This window comes from Porites lutea, chromosome 7 (genome assembly GCF_958299795.1).
Source record: "Porites lutea chromosome 7, jaPorLute2.1, whole genome shotgun sequence".
NCBI lineage: Eukaryota > Metazoa > Cnidaria > Anthozoa > Scleractinia > Poritidae > Porites > Porites lutea.
The window spans coordinates 24,995,467-25,019,317 of record NC_133207.1 but is presented as its reverse complement, the minus strand read 5'-3'; the positions used below and the strand labels follow the sequence as shown (position 1 = coordinate 25,019,317).

At 38.8% G+C, this 23,851-nt stretch overlaps 1 protein-coding gene and 3 pseudogenes across 1 annotated transcript in view; 1 reads left to right on the top strand and 3 right to left on the bottom strand.

Annotated features, from left to right (window-relative positions):
• LOC140943832 (uncharacterized) overlaps positions 1 to 444 on the bottom strand; it is a 1,689-nt gene extending 1,245 nt beyond the window's left edge. Inside the window, exon 1 of the mRNA XM_073392944.1 lies at positions 1 to 444. This exon is cut by the window's left edge and continues 1,245 nt beyond it. Coding sequence (XP_073249045.1) covers positions 1 to 412 — 412 coding nt within the window. The 5' untranslated portion in view covers positions 413 to 444.
• Positions 445 to 4,660: 4,216 nt separating this feature from the next.
• On the top strand, positions 4,661 to 6,188 carry LOC140944300 (uncharacterized; annotated as a pseudogene).
• A 13-nt stretch (positions 6,189 to 6,201) lies between these two features.
• LOC140944299 (uncharacterized) lies at positions 6,202 to 7,812 on the bottom strand (annotated as a pseudogene).
• A 9,020-nt stretch (positions 7,813 to 16,832) lies between these two features.
• The window catches only part of LOC140944932 (uncharacterized), a 65,804-nt pseudogene continuing 58,785 nt past the window's right edge, over positions 16,833 to 23,851 (bottom strand).

Sequence of the window (23,851 nt, the reverse complement as noted above, 5' to 3'; positions counted from 1 at the left end):
CTTCAAAGAGACCACAATCTACCTCGGGAGCACCAGCTACAAGAAGTGATTTCTGCGGCGACAAATAAACCACCCCAGTGTAAGACAGGGAAGGAATTTCTACGTCGAGTTCAGGTTTAACAAATGTGTCTTTCTCAAGGGAATAAATCGACACTGATCCACAGTGATGTAATTCTGAATAGCTTACTCCGATTCGATTACCTGGCAGCAATAACATGTCGAGAAAACCGTCAAAACCGAGGTCACACTCAGCCACCACTTTTCCACTGACAGGATTCCAAACAGAAATTCCATCTTCGAGGTTCATAGTTACATACAAATCTAAGACAGGGTTGTACTCAATCCCATTTCCCTTTCTTATCCCTTCTGGGATGTGTATTTCAGAAACGCATTTGTTTGCAATGACTTTCATATTACAGAGATTTGCAAAGATGGTTTCCCAGTTCGATTCTAGCAAAGTGGGGCAAAGTGTGGCAGACAACTGAGCCCGCCCTCCTTTTTACCTGCAATCAGCCTACCCAAATCGGTAGATAATTCATATATGATTCCTACAGTGTACCGATATATTCTTAGTCTGCTACACAGCCGTTTTTAGTGTCGTCACGCAACGCTCCTCAGGGGAGGAGCGTTGCGTGACGACACTAAAAACGGCTGTGTAGCAGACTAATATATTCTCGGCTTGCACTGTCACGCAATGAAAAATAAAAATGCAAACCATTCAATACAGAAGGACTAGAATCTGGGAAATGAAAAAAGATGAATATACAAAAACCCTTGCCGAGAATCAGGTCTGTGAAATATTTCAAATGCGAGATATTGGGAAAAATGGTTTACCTAAATTTATAAAGCTTTGTATGGAAACGCCATGTTGGTGTCAGATTAGAAGGCGTATGCTCTAACTTCAAAACAGTTAAATCGGGCGTTCCTCAAGGTTCACTATTGGGACCGTTGCTGTTCAACATATTCATTAATGACTTGAATTTCTGTGTTCCTAATGTCTCATTGCGGCTGTACTCTGATGACACGGACACGACTGCCTACCTGTCTGATGTATCTCTCACCATTCTAGAATTTTCCTTTAACAAAGATCTTCAGACTCTTTCGTCGTGGTTTGAGTCTAACCATTTAACAGTGAACAGTACTAAGACTCAAGCATTATCTGTCGGACCCTGTGCCTATCATTATTCTTTATTTCTTAATGATGCTAGAATAGAATTTATCCGATCTATTAAGAGTGTGTCCATGAGAGAATCAGGCAGGAGGTGATAATGCTCAAATCACGGATTTCGCTCAAACTTGGCACAATTGATGGGTGCGGTGAGATATTAACCTCGACAAAAAATAAGGTCGCAATATTGAATTCCCTGGGATTTACAGGGACCCCCCCTAAAAACGACAAAATCTACTCATTTTTGCATAATTAATTAGCTGACTTTGGTTTGGCTGTTCAACAAGAAGAAAAGACAACTTCAAATCTAATCAACTTTATCATCTTCTATGTTTATCAAACTTAATGCTCAGTAATTTATTTTTACTCTCTAATTCGATCTCTTCCTTTTATTTAGCCTAAAGTAAGGACATCTTCTCACTGTTTTGACCAAACCCTAAATTTAAGGTATTTTAGTGGCTAACATCTCCCATGAGCAACAACCTATGTACTTAATTCTCGCATATTCTTTGAAAGACATCTTTAAGGTTATCAAATCAATCATAAAATATTTGGGCAATCTCATACTTTATCAATAATGACGTATTATGTACATCTGACTTGACGCTTATTTGTCATTTGACCAAAATTGGAAGAAACGTAACATTCCTTTTTTTAAACAAAAATAGCACAAAGTTGACGAGAAGTCACAAATCAGATGCGTCATTATCGATACTAATAGCGGAATTGTTAGAACGGGTCACCTGAGGCATGTTTTCTGTGTTATTTATAGACGTTCGGATGGATATTTTATGGAACGCTTGAGTAAACACAAGGAGCAAAAGAGTCAAAACTTCGATCGGTCCTACTTGTAGGTGAAAAAAGACTCAACAAGGATAAAAGATAGTGAACAAATGTTACATGCACTTCTCTCAGGTGCTTTAGTCCAGATTTGCTGCTCCAGTTTCGTCTGGTCCTTTGTGGCGTTACTTCGTGACGAAGTAATGAAATCGAAACATCTTGAAACATTGCAGAATTAAAAGTGTCAGCTTTTCACCGAACATTCGAAGTCTTTGAAATAAGTTGTAGTCAGAAAGAACAAAATCATTCTCAAAGCACAAGAAGGATCACTGACAATCCGTCTATATCTACAGAAAACAACCACCTGCTCGAACACCCTCCATCTTTGACTTTAGACTCTGCCAAAAAGATGGAATCTGTAACGCCGGACTACCGGACTCCGGAATGCGGAATACGCTATCTATTGTTGTACGCGCCAATATCCTGTTATAACTGGTGTGTTGAAAATAGGTTGTGAAAGTCGTGTTACTTGAAATTTTGAGTTTATTCGATGTTGACATTACAGTCAAACCAAGTCAAGCGTACCCCCCAAGATTCTATTAATAAATTGATTATTTGAAAAATGAATCCGTTAGTCGTTCCCGTAACTGGTGTCAAATTCAAAGCGGCATTTCTGCATGCGTAATGAGCAGTGAATATTTTACGAAAACTTCTCTGTATTTGGTCAGATTTGAATGGATTAAGCTTCTTAGAAGACATTTACATCAATTTCAGGAAAATGGAGCTGGTAGAAATTTCATAACTGCCTCGCGTGTGAATTCACGGCTCATTACACATGCAAGAATGCAGAGATCAATCGGAAATCTACAACAAGCAACGGATTCAACTTTTGAATAATAAATTCATTAATGTATTCTTGGGGGGTACGCTTGACCTGGTTTGACTGTAATTACCATGATAATAATGGTCCATAATAGCCCTTTTTGTAGTCAGACCGTGCCGTGCAATTTTTAGACAATTAATGACTTGCCACTGGGTATAATTACTTAGTAATACTTACTTGTATTTTAATCCTCGTAGTCTTACAACTATACAGGTTGGTATCTGTATCTGGGTATATTATTGACTACAAAAATATAATAACCGTTTATAAACGTGTTGAGGAAAAACTTCTGAGGAATACAAAAGACCCAAAAGGGGGCACTAATACATTCCAAAAAAGTCGGCTAGACTTCTTTGGCTATAACGAAGGTGTAAGAGAACAGTTTCTTGAACACAGACTAATACACTATATTCACTTCTCATTTAAGCTGTCATTTGCGGATTCATACAGTAGATTAAGTTCTCTTAACGGACACTCTCGTATATAGCGAATAGCTCTACTTACGGCTATCTAACCTTTACACCACTTTTAAAGTGGTTGAATTCCACTTGCATAACTATGCTGCATATGAGATTCATTCGTGTAAGCGGCCAGATCCAGTTAAGGACACCTTTTTCTCGTCCCGAGGGCGCCCTTGTACGAGAGCTTCCACTGTATTACAATTTTAGGATTTCTCTTACATTTTAACAAATTTTCGCTTAACGAGGCACAGTCGAACCTACGTGCAACCACCCAACTTAAGTGACCACTTCCCAATAAGCGATCACTTATTCAACACACCAAATATTATCCAGTCAAAGCGCTTGTAGTTGGAACCTCCTGTAAACGAACACATCCACATCCAGTAAACGACCGCGACCACTTTTTACGATGACAGTCTGATTGAGATTGGTCTGATCTCTGCGTTCCCTGTATGTCCTCAGCTACTCGGAGTATGAGAGGAACTTTAGAAACAAATTAGATTTATCTATAGTATATTGTAAATTAAAAATTGCATGCAGTACATTCACTCCAAAAAGTAGATGTGTCCGTATGTATTACAGTTAAAGTATCTCTCGGAGGGAATGTGGGAAGGGTGTTAAACATATGGAAGCGGTTGTTTGAGAAAAATATCTAACTCAATGTGAAAGTGTGGTGTATTTTGAATTCTACTTGGGAACATTAGTGCCACAGTTAGGCTTTATAAGACCCCCAAAAGATCGCGCGAGATAAAAAAATTAACTGTTTATGACAGTCAAATCCGCTGCCAGCAGGGTAGGGCATTTGTACGCAATTTGGACACTCCCCCGGGGAGAAGAGACTCCAGTATGAAAAAAATAAAAAATGGAATTCTTGTCGCAAGCCAATCTGGACGTGTCTCACGCCTTATTTGTCTCTTTGAACTGGTATGCACCAACATCCGGCTTCACTTCGCTGCTATTTCACGTGCAACTAAAATAGAAAAAATAGTTCTTTCCAAAACACGAAGACAAAACGACTTCTATCTCCGAGTTTGAGAAGACATGGGATCATTTATAATCATGGTCTGAATAAAGTTGCCAATAGATTTGGAATTCTTAATTATTTATCAGCATATAATAACAATAAAATAATCTCAGAGAATGTCGGAAAGTCATTTTGTTCACTGAACTCTGGCTCCTAGCTCCTGGCTCCTGGTTCCTGACTCCCGATACGATGTTTCCGTGTGGTGGCAACCGCTGCTTAAAAATGCGGGCTCCATTTAATAGGGACTTTAAGATACAAGAACGCGGACGTCATCAAAGACGCCGTAGCCGCGTGGGGCCTGTGTCGAGGACGCCGTGTTTGTGGCGGGAAAAATAAGTTAAGATGGCGGGATTCAGCGACGCGGCCACTTATTGATAGAAAAGAAAAGTAGCGAATTTGTTTTTCTCTCCGAAGTAACAGATACTAATTATATTAGTGTTTTTAGTGCAAATGGCGACTTTTAAAGAAACCCGAGAAGTTTTGCTTGCTAGCTATGCCTGTGGTATCATTACGGATGAGGAATTTTCTTTACTTTTCGAAGAAAACAGTTCAAGCAACTTAGATTTCCCTTACGACAACTACCCGCCGTTCAATCTGGAGAGCCAAAGTGAAGCTGAGTGTAGGGCGAACTTCAGGGTTGAAAAGCACCACATTCCTCTGGTAGAAGATGTTCTTCAAATTCCGCAATTCTTCGTATGCGACCAGGGAACGGTTTGCGAAGGAACAGAAGGGCTTTGTATGCTTTTAAAGCGATATGCCTTTCCTTGTCGGTACTCCGACATGATACCTATTTTTGGACGACCGGTTCCAGAACTTTGTATGATAAGCAACACCGTAACAGACTGGATTTATGCGCATCATAGCCACAGAATCACGCAGTGGAACCAAACCATTTTAAATCCACTGGAGCTGGAAAAGTATGCGGAAGTTGTTTTCAACAAAGGTGCGCCACTAAGCAATTGCTTTGGTTTCGTAGATGGAACCGTGCGCCCAATTACTCGACCTGGGGAAAACCAGCGACTACTCTACAACGGTCACAAACGCGTACATGGATTAAAGTTTCAGTCCTTGGTCCTACCGAATGGGTTAATTGCACACTTGTATGGTCCAGTTGGTAAGCCACGCTGCTAACAAACTAAAAATAATATTTTAGCTTGCAAGCCTCCACTTCAGTTACCCTACAAACAAACCTACTAGGAAGATCTAAAATTGCTTTCATTACTTACTCTTTCTTAAGTCTCCTCCCAATTACTATGCTTATTATAAGAAGAAGGGTTAAAACAATTGTGAGAAAAGCAAATTCGAATTTCACGGGCTTTTCCATTGACCACCCTCACCCTCACCCCCACCGGCCCATTTTCTCTTGCCACTCTCTGTCAGTAAAGAAGAAAACTGCATGGATAACATATCAACACTGATTTCTATTTATTAACTTAAGTTTCTTATCTTGTCTAAACAGAAGGTAGGAGGCATGACGCAGCAATGTTGGCAGAGTCTGGCCTTTACAACAGTCTCAGGGCGCATGCTGTCTCAACAACTGGCCAACCGATGTGTATATACGGGGATCCAGCATATCCCCTTCGAATGAATCTCCAGGGACCTTTCCGGTAGCGAATACTGACTCCCCAACAGCAAGCTTACAACAGTTCCATGAGTGCAGTTCGCTGTTCCGTTGAATGGCTTTTTTCTGATATTTTAAATTATTTCAAATTTCTTGATTTTAAACGGAATTTAAAAATAGGGCTAAGCCAAGTAGGCAAAATGTACATTGTCTGTGCAATCCTTCAAAATGTTTTAACATGCTTGTACGGTAATTCAACATCCCAGTTTTTTGACCTAGATCCACCTTCTCTAGAGCATTATTTTTCCTAATCATGCTGTTTTGTAACCACCCAACATAAGACCTAAAAACTGTTCTGCGTTTATATGGGAAGATACCAAGAAAAGTAAATCAATGTCAAATAAAATTAAACACAACGAATAACTTGGCTTTATTATGGCTGTCAGCATCAATTTAAATCCAGTCATGAAAAATGTAAATTTTTAACCTTCTAAACACGTGGAAATAAAGTCCAAACTCCAGTCATTAAACATCTAACACGGTTACAGTTCTGATTGTCTTTCGCCGGATTGAAGTCCAGGCCAACTTAGTTCAAGTTTATATAACAACAAAGTAAACCGAGACCTGAAGCACCGCAAGGAATTAAAAAAAAAACCGAGTTTGTTTATTTCGGAACTAGTGTTTCAATAATCTTCATCATTGCTGTGGTTTGCAGCTGCTGCTGCTGCATTAGTAAGGATTGCATGTCATGCATTTGTTTATGCTGTTCCTGTTGTTGTTTTAACATTTGGTTGAACATATAAGTTTGCTGATTTTGGGCTATAGCCATCTTCTCTTGCTCCTGTTTTCTCAAATCCAATTCTTGCTTCTTAATATCCATGTCTTGCTCCGCCTTTAGTTTAAGAAACTCTACCGTTTCACTACCACTTCTTCTGCTTTTTTTCGCTTTGCTCTGCCCCTCCTCGGACTTTCTCTTCTGTGTTTTCCCTAATGTCTCCATAGCAGTTCTGCGCATCTCTTCTGCTTTCAGCCTGTCTCCTTCCATCTTGTCCCTCTTTTCGCCGTCTTCCAGGTCGTGCTGCTCATCGGCAGACTCTTCCATGGCAATAATTTGTTCTATAGCTTCATCTAATTCAGTTTTCGTAGGGCTTATACCACTTTCCTTCAATTCCTTGGCCTCTTTTCTTTTAAATCTTTGCACCAAAACCCCGATATGGTCTCGAACTGAGCGTTTATCCACAAAAAAAACAGGATCTTTAATGCTGTTTAGGGTATCCGCCACTCTTTGCCACAAGGCACTTCGCTAAACGGATTTCTTCTTTGCACTGAATGGGTTTACAAAGATTATTTCTCGGCAAAAAACCACATCATGTTCCTCCGTCCAGTTCATAATCCTGCCGACAAAAATAAGCGACATATACATTTTTTAATATACGTGCACAGCTACAAGAAAATTAAAGCAAACCTTGAATGTTGTACTATATGCGGAAATCACTTTTAGAAAATAATTTGAATCTATCGTTTACAGCGGCAAAGTCTTGGACGTCGGCTGGCCAAGCCAAGTGTGTGTAAAGTTATAAACCCGCTACTCTGTAGGAACTGCTTAATAAAGCAAACATTTTGCCGTCAGAGGCACTTATTTGGCAAACATAGTCCTTTACATGTTTCTGTTAATTTGTTTTGTTGTCTTTTCTTTAAAATCTCACACAACTTCTGCGGGAAATAGTGCGTGAATTAAATTCCCGCAAAATGAAGCGTAATGCGAGTAACCAAGATCTGTGAATAAATTTAACAGGATGGGAAAATCTTCGACAAGAAGGAAATAATCGGGAACAACATTGCTTTTATACAACAAATCGTTTTGTTTCTTTAGCCGTAATTCACTGAACGAAGAATGCAAAAATCTACTCACTGCTGTTTGGAATTCGAGGCCATGGCAACTGATGTTTCTTGTGTTTACTGTTCGCAAGTTCAACTGAGCCTGAAAGGAAACAACAACAAAAAAAAAACGTGAGGAATATAGCCGGGATAATTAAGCTTTCGATATACAAACAAAAAGTGCCAATTCACTGTCTTAAATAAGTCAAAATAGGTTGAAATACTTACAGTTTGTCAACAACGTCAAAATGGTCTTCAGCGCGTTCGTCTTGAGCAAGGACGCGGCTTGTTTACGTCACGATCATGCGCAGTGGTAGTCATTTGGGTATTTTTACTTCCGGTCGGCTTTCGTCACGTCCGCGTCGTTGTATCTTAAACTCCCTAATGTCAAAGATGTCGGACGTTTGCAACATGTGAATTGAGCTACAACAATGGCAGAAATAATTCTTTCAATGGGTTAAGAATCGGCTTTTTACCTTTCGTATTGTTTTATCCTAAAACAACTTGATTTGGATTTTGGTGCGTAAACTGATGGCTAAGGAATTTTAGTCGTACAGCGAGTCACGACGCTGAACTACGCTGAACAGCTGGTCATCGAAGGTGGCATGAAGAACAAATCAAAGCGGGCACAAACTAGCAGTTGAGACATCTAAGAGATACGTATATGGAGTTTATTGATCGTTTATATTTTTTAGGGCGAAATTGTTAAAGTAAGTAGAACTGTGAATTAAATCTTTGTATGTTGTTTTTACTTGAAAAGATCGCGTATATAGCTATCAAAAATCATCGTTAGCGTTTCTTGCACGACAATTTTTATGATTTTACCCTTATTAATGTTAAATCATTGTCTGATGAGTTTTTTGCTCGATTTCTCCTCATTCAAAGGCAAACACACGAATATTGTGAGGGCCTTAATTTTGATGAAATATGCAAAAGTCGTTCAGTCACATGAACAGTTTATGTCAACACATGGAAGAAAGTGAATTGCCCAAACTTTTTATGATCTTTTTCTCAACTTAAGTGATGGCTTTAACTACTCATGCAAAAGTTATAAAGATAAGTGGTTGCTCATCCGAGATATTTGGGGATAAAAGACCCTAATTTTACGTCTTACTCAAAACTTGGAAATGATGACCCAACTTAAGGGGGCTAAGAGGGGGGAAATCGAATCGGCGACTTTAAATAGTTTATTGTGCTTAAAGTCTTATGATGTCAGATTATCTCTCAGTGCATTTAAGTTCCAGGTGGCTTTTCTGTTTGTTGCACTGGCATCGTAAAGTTAGCTAATTAATTATGCATAAACGGGCAAAATGGCGATTTTTACAGGGGGAGCCCGGATCTCCCAGGGAATTTAATATTTTGACCTGACATTCTGTCACATAAGCTAACTCCTGATACCTAACATTTGTGCCAAGTTTGAGCGAAATCGGTGATTTGAGCATTATCACCCCCTGCCCGGTTCTGCCTGGTTTTCTCATGGACACACTCTTAAGATTCTTGGAGTTACTCTAGACAAGGATCTATCGTATAAAGAACACATATCAGAGCAACTAAAGAAAGCCTACGCGAAAGCCTCTGCACTGAGAAGAATAAGGCGTTTTCTTCCTCATGATGCAATGATAAAACTTTACAAAGCATTTATATTACCTCATCTCGAATACTGCAGTCCCTTGTTTGCAGGCATAGGTACGGGTCAACGCAACCGTCTCGAAGGTGGCAACTGTTATATTTTGAGAACATTAATCAAGCACAACAAGTCAACAGTCATACGACGAGTTGCTCACTACGGCTAGCATGAAATCCTTATATTGTAGGCGCTTACACCAGGCGTTAATACTTCTTTTTAAATGCTTAAATGGTACGGGACCTACTTATATTGAGGGGTGGTGAATGGTAAAATCCCAGACTCGCCGAGACTCCGAGACCCGTGCTTAAAAATCCGAGCCCGAGACTTCAACGATGTTAGAAATCCGAGCCCGAGACTCATGCCTTTGTTGTAGTAAAAAACAGCTTCAAATAAAAGCATGCATATCTTACAGATCGAAGTTAGATTCAGGTTAATTTTGATTTAATGTACTTAAGAATGATTCTCTTTAGTTTCCTCTGTCTCTTAGCTCTAATAAATTATTAGGGCTAGGAGAAAAAGGACATTGAAAATTAACCTAGGATAAATCAAAACTAACCTGTATTTATAACACACACAAGTACTATCACCGGGGACCCACACAATCTCGCACACTGGATTTACCATTTGCTTCACCTATAGCGATAAATCACTACGTATATCTAGCCGGATTTATGAAAACCGTACAATCGGACTCCTGGAGCCCACACACCTTAAACTGACTCAACTAAAGTAAATATCGCCAAGAAACTCAGCTCTTACCCATGGTTCTCTTAAGGTGACTCTCTTCTTGGTTCCTGATTAGCAAAAAAAAAAACATTCAAGTCCATCAAAAAGACACTCTGGACTCAGTTGTCCATACGTTCTAGCTGCTTAAAGGTCCTAAATGACGGAGGATGCTTGAGACTCAACCAAGTTCTAAGCAGAGAATGCACCAATTGAATAGACTGTTAATGTATTAAACTGTGAACTGAATAGGTTTAATTTTCATCTATGGCAAAGGGTACACTCAATGCAACAATTCCTAGAATTTCAGTTGAAATGTTCATTCAATACAGAAATTTTAAGAAAAAGCTTTCTGTCCACCGAGGATACTGGTCACGACTCTTGGATGGACCTCTTTTTCAACCAAGATTTACGATCACATTCTTAGACATTGTTGTGTCCACTATCACAGCTCTGGGATGCGTCAAATTTACTAAAGTGTTTTGGTCACCATGGCACCGTGAATGAAATGTGCATACTTTTAAAAGCGTTTGCTCTAGCAGGCTAATGGCGACAAGGCCGGTTTCGAATTATCAAAATTCTCTTCTTAGGGAAATAAAACAACATTAATTAACTATTCATCTCTGAATCTCAAAGCCATTTCCTTTGTTTTATACCACTCAGCTTCGGTGCCAAGCAACTGGCTCGCTCTCAGGGCTCTGTCCAACTCGTCGGACTACAATCAACAACAACAACAATAAGCTTTATTTCGCATGACTGTGAGAAAGTATTACAGTATTGCAAAAGCTACATGAAATTAATCATTGATTTCTTTCTAATTAAATATTCAAAATAATTTGAAACATATTACTCATTGCTTATTTTTAACCATCTGTAGGATTAATTATTCCGGAGATAAGTTTGTCTCTCAATTCAAAGCAAAATGATAAAACTGAAATTAATTGGACGTTAATAAAATAGTCAGTAGAATTCATCAGATGTGATAATAAGGTCTCATGTGATTGTAGTCGTAGAAACGATATTTTAGGTTCTAGTTTAGAGAAGAACATCTCTCTTATCGAAGAAAAACTTGGACAATCTAATTAAAAAAAGTTTCATCTTCAATTCTGTTACAATTGCAGAGACTGCAAAACCTTTCGTCACGCGACATATTGTCGTATCTACCTGTCTCAGTCCTAAGTTTTTAACTGATTATTCTCAGTTTCACTAATATTTTTCTAGATCGAAGGGTTCTTTCTTGTTAGATCTAGGTAGGCAGAAGGGCTAAAATTCGTTTTGATTTTGTAATAAAAGTTAAGTTTTTGTGAATGTTGAAAGGTATGATTCCAGTAAGAGAGATATTTCTTTTGCATAAGATCTACATATTGCTTAATTTTACATTTATTCAGTAAATCACAATTAAAGCCTGGGAAATCATTTTTTAGTCAGTCATCTTCGTGAGACTGGAGTAAAATCTATTTTGACCATTATGATAAAGGTCAACAGATATTTTTAAACTGTTTAACTATATATAGAATTTTCATCTTTTCTTGTTACTTATATCAATGCTCAAAGGGAATCTGCCAAGTTCAGATCTGCATGCAACATTGGATGACTTGTTATCATGGACTTCTAAATATCGTTTACAAAAGTATAAATAACTTTTTTCGATTCCGGAGTTATCCTATGACTTTAAAACTGATTTTCACAAAGGCACCCCGGCCAAACTTCACTATTGTCGGTTAAAATCGGTGAGATCGTTGTGTCGAAAATTTTACTTGCAAGGGAAGGTTTCAGTTTACTAAAATCAGTGTGGCGTCTTAGACTAAATAGATCATGAAGGGCTTTTCGTAGAAGATGTTCTAGTGAAAAAGTAAAATTTCCGGGAGATGAGATGCGAGAAAATACCAGGTGAGCTTTCGCGCGAAAACTTCCTTTTTGGAAAACCATTATTTTGGTATTCTTGGGGTTGATTTTAAGCATCCAGGAGTTGCAATATGAAGACAATTTGTTTAGGCAATTTTGTAATCCTAATTTTGATCGTGATAATGTAATAAGGTCGTCAGCATAAAAAAGAGAATTGAGTTTGGTGCCATTTGGTAGCACAGACGGATCAAATAAAATATTGTTAAATGAAAAAGCTAGATCATTAACGTATAGGTTAAAGAGAAGAGGGCTTGAAATGAAGCCTTGACGCACACCTCTAGTGTATTGAAGAGGTTGTGTTTAGTTATTTCCAATCCTAATAGAACAGGTAGAGTTTCCTCGGACATTTATTTGTAACACCTTGTATAAGAGTCCAAGGCCTGCGTAGCAGGCGCTTGGAAGTAGTGGGCGAAAGAGAGAACGGGCGCGCGTAGGAGACACGTGAGGGCTATCTTTCCCCTCGCGTGTCTCCCTCTCGCGCGCTCGTTTTTTTCTTGTCCCCACTACTTCGAAGCGTCCGCTAGGCAGGCTAAAGAGTCCATCGTGCTAGAGAAAATCAAATGCTTTTCTAAAGTCCACAAAACATGCGTACACTTTCGTTTTGTGACAGTTAAGATATTTGTCAATTAATGTTCGTAGTGTAAGAACATGGTCGGCTGTTCGATTTCTTTGCTAACAAACCTTTTTGCGATTCTATGAAGTATGTCACCTGACTGAATGTGCTCGAGAAGTCTTTGATTTAGAATTGAGCAAAATAATTTACCAAGACAAAAAAAAAATACAAATTCCACGATAATTTGAGCGATCACTTTTAGTCCCACTTTTACAAATTGATGTTATAAGGGCATTGCACCATGTTTGAGGCATTATGCCTAACTTCAGAACAGCGTTAAATAACTGCAAATAAATAGGCATTAGTTCGTTTAAGCTGGATTTGATCATTTCATTTTTTATTTTATCTGAATACGAAGATTTGTTATTTTTGAGTTTGTTCGATTGTGTTGTTGCATCTTCTAATCTTTTTAACTCGCATCACCGATAATCGCTTCTTGGTGCGAATTAAGAGGCTCCTTTGAGTGTAGTGGCTGGAAGTGAGACAACAAGCTTTCTTCTGAGGTTGGCGGGGTCTTAGTTTCCTTCATAGAATCATCCATCGATTTTAAGCAGTTCCAAAAATTCCGCGGTTTGAGTTATCTACCATGTTTTCCATTTCCGAAATCTCAGTATGATAGTATTCTTTTCTCTTCTGTTTCAGAGCGTTTTTGTACTCGGTTTTAAGACAGAGTGATATTTTTCCCTAAGCGTAATTTTGAGAAGATCCGTGTGTTCTACATTGGCCAGTTTCCTCAATTCGTGTCTCTCAAGACGACATTCTTTCAAAACATTTTTTGTTAGAAAAAACAAAAGATAATCTAGTAGTATATCGTTTTTTAATGTTCTTGATTTTTTAACAATGTTTTGCGGTTGTAAAAGGAATGCGCTCATAGTCATGGTAGAGATTCTCTTTTCGCGGGAAAAAGTGCCCTAAAATGTGTCTAAAAATAAACTGGTCGGTAAAAACGCCGTGACATTGGCCTAGTATGGGAGTACTAGATATATGCTGTGTGTATCAGGCAGTCAACTGATGAAACATCCAACACTAAAATACAGTAACAGTTAGCGAATGCTTATTATTTATTGTTGGCTACCTTTTTGAAGCTGAAAGTGACTCAAACAAGGTATGGGGGGGAGGGGGGGGGAGATACATTGCGTACAAATCAGTAAAATTCACTGTGTTCATCTAACTGAAAAAAAAGAGAGCCGTCGATTATTCTGCCCCTTGGAACCAAAACATCTTATGTCGGTAATCGGAAAGGTCAAATCATACAGTTTTGGTGCTTTATAAGCAAAAAATGAAGGCTGATAAAAGTTAATCAGGTTCTAGCATTCTGTTATTTACCCGATCAGAAGAAAAACAGTTGTAACTTGGGTCGAGGATGGGGGCGGGGGTTGATGGCCAATCAAAAAAACAAAAAAACTTGCAGCATCGGAAATGATTAAAGCCTCAGCGAAGGGACAGGAAGAAGTGGTTTCCTAATCAAATATTGACCTTGGAGGTCAGTGTTCAAGGGGAAGAGTTTTTTCAGAAAGCTTTTTTCCGTCGTGGACATCAACAATCACAGTAAAACTTCAATCTCCTTTTTTTTATATTTAATACAACATAACAAGGCTGAAAGTTACATCAGAAACTGAACACTGTATCACGCAACGTGCCCAGATTAGCTACAAGTAGTTGATGTAATCAAGTCGACATAATCATGTAAATCTACTAAATGAATGCGGGGCACTTCTTAAAATAACCATGGCCATGCTATACGTCATTGGCCTGGAAAACACTCCACCTTCAGGTAGTTAAAAATTCGTTAGATTCCCGCTGGAATAATCTTAGCTTAAAAGATTGAGGTACATATAACTTCTTAGCGCCTAAACACAAAACGACGCTGAACAATTGCTCTGGAACTGATCTGTTTGATCAATGTACAGCCTTACTTTTACAAAAAATTAAGTTCTCCACTCAATAAAACATTAAAAAAAGCGTATTATTGTTACTAAGACGGTCCTGAAGCGGGGTATACCAAATCCCAGTCCCCATCCCATGTTTGGTCCAAATCCCATTCCCAGTGGTTGTTTGCCGGAAACTGATGGCATGCACATAATAAATAAAAAGCTGCACTGATTGACACCGTCTGGATACAGGTACATCAGTTCATCTGCAAAGAACAAATCTCTCATTTTACTGGACATGTGAACAATCTTTCTCTTCCAACTCTTGTTGGCAGAACCATACTAAAAATACTTCTCTCAATATCACTTTCAACATCTTCATCCGACTCACGCACTATCTCTACTTCGCCGCGTCAGTAGTTTGCACGGTTCAGTCGAAATCAGTTACAGATTATAGTTTGCAATTATTTTTGGCGACTCACGCACTAAATCTCTACTTCGCCGCGTTAGCAGTAGTTGTCACGGTTCAGTCGAAATCAGTTAGCGATTATAGTTCGCAATTTTCTGTGCGGATTACCGCATTGTTTGCTGAACTCGAACATTTTGATGACCATAATTGTGCAAAGTGCGGGAAACATTTTTTAAATCAGACGCCCTTTTGATCTTTCTCAAATGGGCATGTCATCTCAGCGACAACAAACCACTGAACAGGGAAGCTGACAGAACTTCATTTATTCATTGCTATACTTTGGTTTACTGATGCATGATTGGATTTCTCCATTTCCAAAAGTAGGCTTATTTGTGCAAAATTCTGTCAAATAATTGAGTCCAAGTCCTCTAAAGAAGAGAAAACACAAAGCCATTTTCAAAGTTGTTCATGCCTCTCCCATCCGAAAAAAGTGAAATCCCAGTTCCTGTTTTACCCCTTCAGGACCCCCTTATAACATTTCTGTCTTTCAAGCAATAGTAAGTTACAATTTTAACAAAACTGGTATTAATTATTAACTTACTAATCAGGCGCACCCAACGACAGCTTTATCACGAAAATCAGTTCTGAAATGTCTCTTTATAGGCTTCCTGGGGTTTTTTCCGCCAATTTGCCAATTTCCTTAATTGTTACGCAAACAAAATGTTACACTAAGCACAACAAGCTAAGGTATAAAAAATCATTTAGGAAACTGATTTTAACACTTTCAGGGTAAACTCCCAATAGTTAACGCTGGAAAAACTAAATTTTGCCCAAAATACTTTTAGCAATACGTTAAGTATAAGAACATATAGCAAAATCAGCGGTCCAAAACTGTAGATATTTTATGCGCTATGGATTTGTTCTAAGGCAATGATTAACCGAAGGAACACGTGCGTAAGGGAAAGTACCATTTGAGAAACGTATTTCATCATCATCAAAGGAAGCAAAATTTCTCTATCAGCTAATGCTGCTTCGCTGCAATAGTTTTAGGGAGTAAAGTAGTATAATATTCACTTTCTACAATTACACAAAACCTTTTTTCCTCAGGTAAAATAGACTTTGATATTATAATGTTCCTTTAATTCAGCAGTACTCTTTCTTTGACATCTCCCTGCAATCAGCAATGCCCCTGTAAATAAAGTAACATTTGATTAATTAATACGCTTGCACAGCGTAATCACGGCCTCAATACTACTCGTTCTATAGAAGTTTTAAGATAAAAAGCCCTAGATTACAGGATAGCAAGGATGAGAAGAATGTAAAATCAAAGTTGGGGAGGAGCTCAAAACCTTTCATTACGTTACAACAAGAGAGTGTGTTAGAGCTACTTGTATTATCTAGCTATATGGTGTATGTACAAAAATGGGTTTTTATAGGAACATTTTTTGGTCTATTTTTTCCCCATTTAACCGCTTTTCTGCTCATAACAAATCATAAAATAAAGGTTTTAACTCTTTTTGACAAATATGAAATTTCTCTTTTGAATCGGGTAAAATGATGACTTAATGGTAGTTCAAACTAAAACGTTGAGGCAACAACTAAGAATTCTCAACGCATAAAATCCAGAGCCAGTATGTCACGGTAACAGCCATTTACAGTGAATGCTGATTTTGCACTTAATTATATGATTATTCAAAGGTTTCTATAGTGTTCAACAAACGTTTTTAAGCAATTTTGCATTGCAGAAATGAAATCTGATTACGTAAATCCAGAATGATTGTACATCAACGAACCATCCATATTATTTTTTGTCAATATTATTCACACTGTCTTGCTTTTACCTCTTATTTGTATTCATTTTTGTCAGTTCCTTTACATTTTAATTTGAGGACAATAAAACCTTAAACCTTATTTAATATATTAGGACCCTAAGTAATCTAAAACAAACGAAAAGTCTGTACTTACAGCTTTCTCAACGGTTTACATCAAATTCAATCGTGACGTCATCGCCAATCAGCACAAATGGAGCCCAGTACTTTGGGGCGGAAAAGTCGTCCGAATCTCGAAGGCGTTTCATGGCCTTCTGCAGAGCAGTACTGGCACTTTCTCCAACTCTCAGGTGTTGGTAGAAACATTCCATAAACAACATTGTGGCTTCATCATCAATTGCCCAGAGTGACGCCAGCACAGAACGAGCACCAGCAAACAAGAAAGCCCTTGCCATACCGACCACACCCTCAGACGAGACCTCTCCTTGACCACTATGGCAGCAACTAAGAACCACTAGCCTCGCTCTCAGATTAATGGCTTGTAAATCAGACATTTTCAACATGTAGTCCTCTTCCGTAGGGATAAGAGTCTTGGATTGCCACTCGGGGCTGGGAGCCAATGCAATTTCACCAGCTTCCTTTCCTCCGTGTGCTGCAATGTGAATCAACGCGACTGAATCTATTCTCCGGAGCACCTCTTCTTTGGTTGCAGCTTCTGCTGTGAGTGGTTAGCTGTTAAGAAGTTTTCCAATCATCTCCACTTCTTTTTTTGCGAACTGCAGCTGATCATAAATGGGTTTATCCCTTTTATTTGTAACTTTCTTCAAACATGGATCTCCAACAAGCAGGGCGCCAGTTTTACTGTGGTATTCACTTGAAGAACCTCTTATTACTTTCAAACTTGTCAGTGAGGGAATAATACGGATCCTTAAAGTTTCACTTAGGGCTGTCCAAGGAGCTAAACACAAAGCACCATCAGGGACTACAACCAGTTCATCGCCATCAAGTAAGTCTTCGATGGGACCGAAAACTATATCATGCAATGGCTGTAACCAGTCGATATTCTCGTGCGATGGACTTGATATTTTGTCATCTTTGTTAGTACTGGAAGTTGACTTATCGCGTAAAAGATCAAGTGACCGATTCTCGCATCTAACATCTCTGCCAGCCCCAATTTTATTCAAAGAATCTTTCAAAAGTGCATTAAAGGGATCTTTGTGTGCACCTCCACTTTTCAGTACTGCATGCCTAAAAATAGCGTTGGTTTTCTTTCCCAGTACCCACAAGCTTATTGCTTTTTCGTCCAATGCAATAAACATTGTCAAAACAGATATGTTCCTTGAAATGTATGCGAAATCTTCCTCAGTTTGATTTGAAATGGGCGAAAGGGATGTAAAACCATACTTTTTTTTCAAGGCATCTAGCAAAGCCCCTGCTCGTCCCCGTTCGGCCGCGTACAAAGCCTCATCCGTCTTTTGGAGCGCTATAAGAACTCGACATAAATAACGATAGCTAGATATGTAACGCTCACGAAAACTTATTTTCCATGCATCTTCCGAAATGAAACTACCCCTAATAGTATCGAACGTTTTAACACTGAATTTGAAATGAGCTACAGCCTCATCCACAGAACCTGACAACATAAGAGTTTTACCCAAGTTATAATAGGCAACTCCTTCTAGGACCATGTCACCCACTTCCTTAGCAATTTTCAGCTGTTGCTTGTGGTACTTCATTGCTTGTTGGAATTGTTTAAGGGATAAATAAGCAAGGCCGAGAAAGGCATAGGTATATCCCTCTCCGGACCTGTTGCCCACTTCCTTAGCAATGCTTAGGCTTTGCTTATAATGCTCTATTGCTCCTTGGAGGTCGCCGAGGGATTTATAAACTAAGCCTATATTGCCATAGACCACTCCTTCTCGAGCCCTGTTGCCGACTTCTATTGCAATGCTAAGGCTTTTCTTGTGGTGTTCCATTGATTGTTTGAAGTCCTCGAGATGTAAATAAGCATTGCCGAGATTGCAATAGGCACGTCCTTGTCCGGCCCTGTCGCCGACTTCTATTGCAATGCTCAGGTCTTGCTTGTGGTACTCTATTGCTTGTTGGAATTGGCCAAGGGATCGATAAGCACAGCCGAGATTGCCATAGGCACGTCCTTGTCCGGCCCTATCGCCGACTTCTATTGCAATGCTCAGGCATTGCTTGTGGTACTCTATTGCTTGTTGGAATTGGCCAAGGGACTGATAAGCACAGCCGAGATTGCCATAGGCACGTCCTCGTCCGGCCCTGTTGCCGACTTCTATTGCAATGCTCAGGTCTTGCTTGTGGTACTCTATTGCTTGTTGGAATTGGCCAAGGCTGTCATAAGCATTGCCGAGATTGCAATAGGCACGTCCTTGTCCGGCCCTATCGCCGACTTCTATTGCAATGCTCAGGCGTTGCTTGTGGTACTCTATTGCTTGTTGGAATTGGCCAAGGGATTGATAAGTACAGCCGAGATTGCCATAGGCACCTCCTTGTCCGGCCCTGTTGCCGACTTCTATTGCAATGCTCAGGTCTTGCTTGTGGTACTCTATTGCTTGTTGGAATTGGCCAAGGGATCGATAAGCATTGCCGAGATTGCAATAGGCACGTCCTTGTCCGGCCCTGTCGCCGACTTCTATTGCAATGCTCAGGCGTTGCTTGTGGTACTCTATTGCTTGTTGGAATTGGCCAAGGGATTGATAAGCACAGCCGAGATTGCCATAGGCACGTCCTTGTTCGGCCCTGTCGCCGACTTCTATTGCAATGCTCAGTTGTTGCTCGAGGTACTCTATTCTATTCCTTTCTGTCATTTAGAAGTCCTAGTGTGAAAAGTGTTGCTGTTTCTTGATGGTAATATACCTAGAACAGGGAAATATCAAGTTGTCATTCTTTTCTGTCTGCTACCTTTTTGTTTTCTTTAGAGGTGTGCGCGTTGATGAGAAGAACTTAAGTGCAGAAAAGTGCTTTCTAATAATTATTAAACTGAAATTAGGTTTCTGGACTGGACAGAGAAAAATTTAAAATCCTTCTGAACTCTAAACAACGTATTTAATCTTACCGATGCGCTTGCGAATTTTTTTTTAATATTTATCAAAACAATGGCGAACCAAAGGTGAGAAATGGGAGCGATGTCAGTGTACCAAAACAGTCACGTGAGGATTGAACTCTTTTCTTACGTGAAAGTTTTTGTTTATCCAAGAAATTTTAATAACCACTTGGTACGTGAGTGAACGATCTATTGTCTTCCTCTTAGTATACGCGTTTTTAACGGCTTAAAGTATGGTCCCATCTACACCAATCCGGCTTTTTTAAAAATGAGTATATATTTTTTTACCCTGGTTTGTGTGGAGGGGGTTCTTAAACCTGACTCTTGACAGGGGTTGCAGCAAGATGCCTTTTCGGAAAGCGGATTCATTGGTTTGTTGTGGACGAATGACCGATTCGTGTAAAAAAATGAGGTCTCAAAAATATCAAGATTCGTGTGGACGGGGCCTAAACGTAGGTTTGTTGTTGCTGCAGATCACAAAATGACTTCATACGGAATCGTCTTTAGGGCTTTTCGTAATAATTGTCACCGTCGTCAGGGTACAGTTTGGTTTCAACTATTCAAGGTATTGTCTCTAAGTCTCATTTTTACATAAACGGCAGTAACTAACAATGCACTTGAAATCTGCAGAAATCTTATTTATTGTATTGCACCAAAATATGAAACTATGAACAATACCCCTGAGTTATGAGAAGCTTTCACTTGCATTTGTAAACACGAAATTTTCGACAAAGTAAAATAGCAAATTGTAGCCCTTATTTTATTACCTTACAAGTTATCAATGACATTGAGGCTCACGGGTCATATAAAATGACAGTTAATTTCGATAATCTCAAATGTTTAAAAAGATGTATCTAGCGGTTTCAAAATTAATTGCTCATTTTGTTAAAGTAGACCAAAATATTAAAAAAAAAACGCCAACTTAAGAGCACCTCAATGTATTGTCAAATCCCTCTTTCTTGCGAACAGCCAAAGCCCTTCCCATGATCTCTTGAAATACGTTTAAAAGTGATTGAAAGTACTATGAGGTAAAATTGGATTTCAAAATCGCTTCGTTTTCTAATTAAGATAACGGCTGAATACTGAATATCCAACCACAAATACCTCATTCATCCCAAAATATCTTCGAAACGCTCTTATACATTTCACTCAAACTTCACGAACATCGAGGAAGCCATTGGTGGAGAAAGCTCCTGTGACCTATATTGGTAGGAAAGTTACCAGTGCCGAGAAATATGGCTGTAAGTAAAATAGGTAATGGCGTCGTTTCGTTGTTAAGACTACTTCAATGTAATTGTAACCCGGCTGTTCATAACAAATTTCCATCTTTTTCTAATACAATTTTGGTAGTAATTTTTCTAGATCTTTTTCGACTGCGACGTAGCTAATGCTAAAACAAGGGAGGTATTAACGCTGAAAAACCCCATCGAGCCACCTTAAGAAAATGTACAGTGAGTAGCTCTTCCCCCCTCCCCCACTTCCCCTTTAAATAACACGCTGCATTGTTTTTTTTAAACAGCAGAGATCTTGAAGTTACAAGGATGACATCACTAAATACGAGTCACAAGTAGTGCCGTTTATCAACTAGTAGTTGAATAAAACGAGTTTTAAATCATTGATTGACACCGGACGCGAAAATTCAGCCATGGTCACTCATTGATCACGCGCGAACCACGCGCGTCAGGTCACGCTCTTCGTCCTATTTTCATGCTCTGGTTGCTCAAAATTTGACACGTGAGTTCACGCGGAAAATTTATGCATTTTCTAGAAACGTGTTTAGTGATAGCTGAAGCTGACAGTTTTGTGTCATCTTATTCTTGTACAAAATAAAAGACAGCTGCTATCAAGATTCTTTTGTTATTCCTGGCTGGTTTGTTTATTGGGTGTTTGGTTGAGAAATGCTCCGCTTTTCCAAGTCATCGGAAATCCGTTTTCTGATGGCATCGTTTTCAAAAATGAACCTCTACCTAACCTTCCTGGATGCGTAGAAGGGTTGAAAAGTCTGAGGCGATTCTGGCCTTACTTGATGGCTTTCAGGAGCTGCATCTCGACTGGTAAGCCTCAGTAATTATTGCATTTGATGTTTTTTTTTTCTGGTAATTTCATGAAGTCCAGCGTAGTTTTTGCGGCAAGGTTTTAAGATTTGAGACAATGATCTGACCTTGTATCATTCCCGCTTTGATATACAGAACTTCAAAAGCCTTTAGACATTTTCTGACAGCAAATAGAGAGAAAACGTTCTGAAGAATATTGGTTGTAAAAAAGGAAAGCTTTGAGCAATATTCTTGCCTCGAGTTCATCTTGAAAAACTAGCAAACACCTAAAAGCCGGTTTATATCTGCAAGGTTTTTTATATGACCGTCAGGATGTTCAGAAACACTTGTCTTCGTGAATGACAATTGTTGCCAATGTAAATGTTTTACCGAATTATATTTCTTGTCTTGATTGTTAGTAGTCTCTTTCGCAATTTTTAAAAATCGCAATGCCGTTTATTTTCAGTCCTACATGAACATAGCATGTAGGAGTACTCAAAATGCCCCGCTTATCAAACGCGTTTAATGATTACACATAACAAAACCATAAAAAAATTAAATATAATAAATTCTTTCTTATATTGAAGCGTTACTCTATTTACTGTTCATTCAAACAAACAACAGCTCGCACTGCAAATTTGGCGCTTGTCAAAAGTCAGAACCGGCTGCCCGTATAGGTGAATTTTGAAGTTAAATAAAAATACTAGGCTTTTTTGAACGTTTTCGCTAAGAGCCCCATTATTACCCTGCATAATACATAGAGCAGATTAATCTCACTGAATAGTCCCGACACCGTGGTATTTTCTTCATGAAAACGTTTTATAATGGTTCACTTCTATAATTGTTGTGCAAGGGTTAGCGCATGCTTTGATCGTCGTGAATATTGAATGAATGCAATTTGTCTTGAAAAATTGTGAAATACAAAAAAAAAACAGTTCTGTCCGAAGTCTGTACGATAAACAAAGAGCGCCTGATAGTACTGTTTACCTCATATGAGATGTATAAAAAGTATAAAAGGCTAGTTTACAGGCCATCGGATTTGTCGGCAAGATTTTGTAAAGTAAACTTGTCGAACACAAAAAAATCCGGCCTGGTTTTTAATTTTGGTCTCCCTTTTAGACAGAGGAGAGCGTGTAAGTGATTGGCTATCGTGTTATAACTGGCCTTTAAAATTATATTTCGGAGCTGTCCAATTAACCTTATAAAATAAAGGTAGTGTAGGTAGGTGACTGGGTTATCTTGTTCGGGAAGAATTTGTTTTCCAAACCTAATCTACTGTGATCAAAGGTGCATGATTGCCATTTTTTGGGTGTACAAATAAGACTATCAACTCGATGTAAGATTTGCTTTACTTTTGGACCGTTTGCAAATTATTTTTTCTCTAAAATCACTTAGCTTTTATCTCATAAGTCATATGGATCTGCCCTAAAGTTAACTGGTTTGTGGATTACAAGTTTATTGTTTGATTTAAATAATAAATTTATTAACAGGAGATTCGCTTTTAGCCCTGGCTAAATCTATATATTATGTTTGTCTATTATCAAGTGAAACACAGGTTACAGGTTCCCACACTAGGTTAGCCTGAGATCATGCCCTCTCCCTATTATCCCTTTATGTCTCTCACGGGAAGAGGGCGTGATACATTTGTTTGTCGGATCACATGTAAAAATGCCAGCATCTGGACTTTTTTCTGATTGGATAGGAAACAATACGAGTGATTTGCGCTGTTCCGGTTGGCCAAAATGCCGCCATCCGTTAGTCGTTGTTGATTTCAGTCTGCATTTTTGCTTGCGTAATGAGCAGTGAATACACACGCGAGTTCGTTATGAAATTTCTGCCGGCTCAGTTTTCTTGAATTTGAAGAATGCCTAAATAGAAGTTTCATCCATTGAAATATTTTCCATCTCATCGTATACTAAAACAGTTGCAGTCAAAACTTCACCGATCATTTGAATGCAATTTGATACTGGCTACAAGTTACAAAAGCGACAAACGGGTACACTTTTCAAATAATCAATTCATGAATGGAATCTTGACCTGGTTTGACTGTAATTCCTCCTGCAGAAATCATGCTGC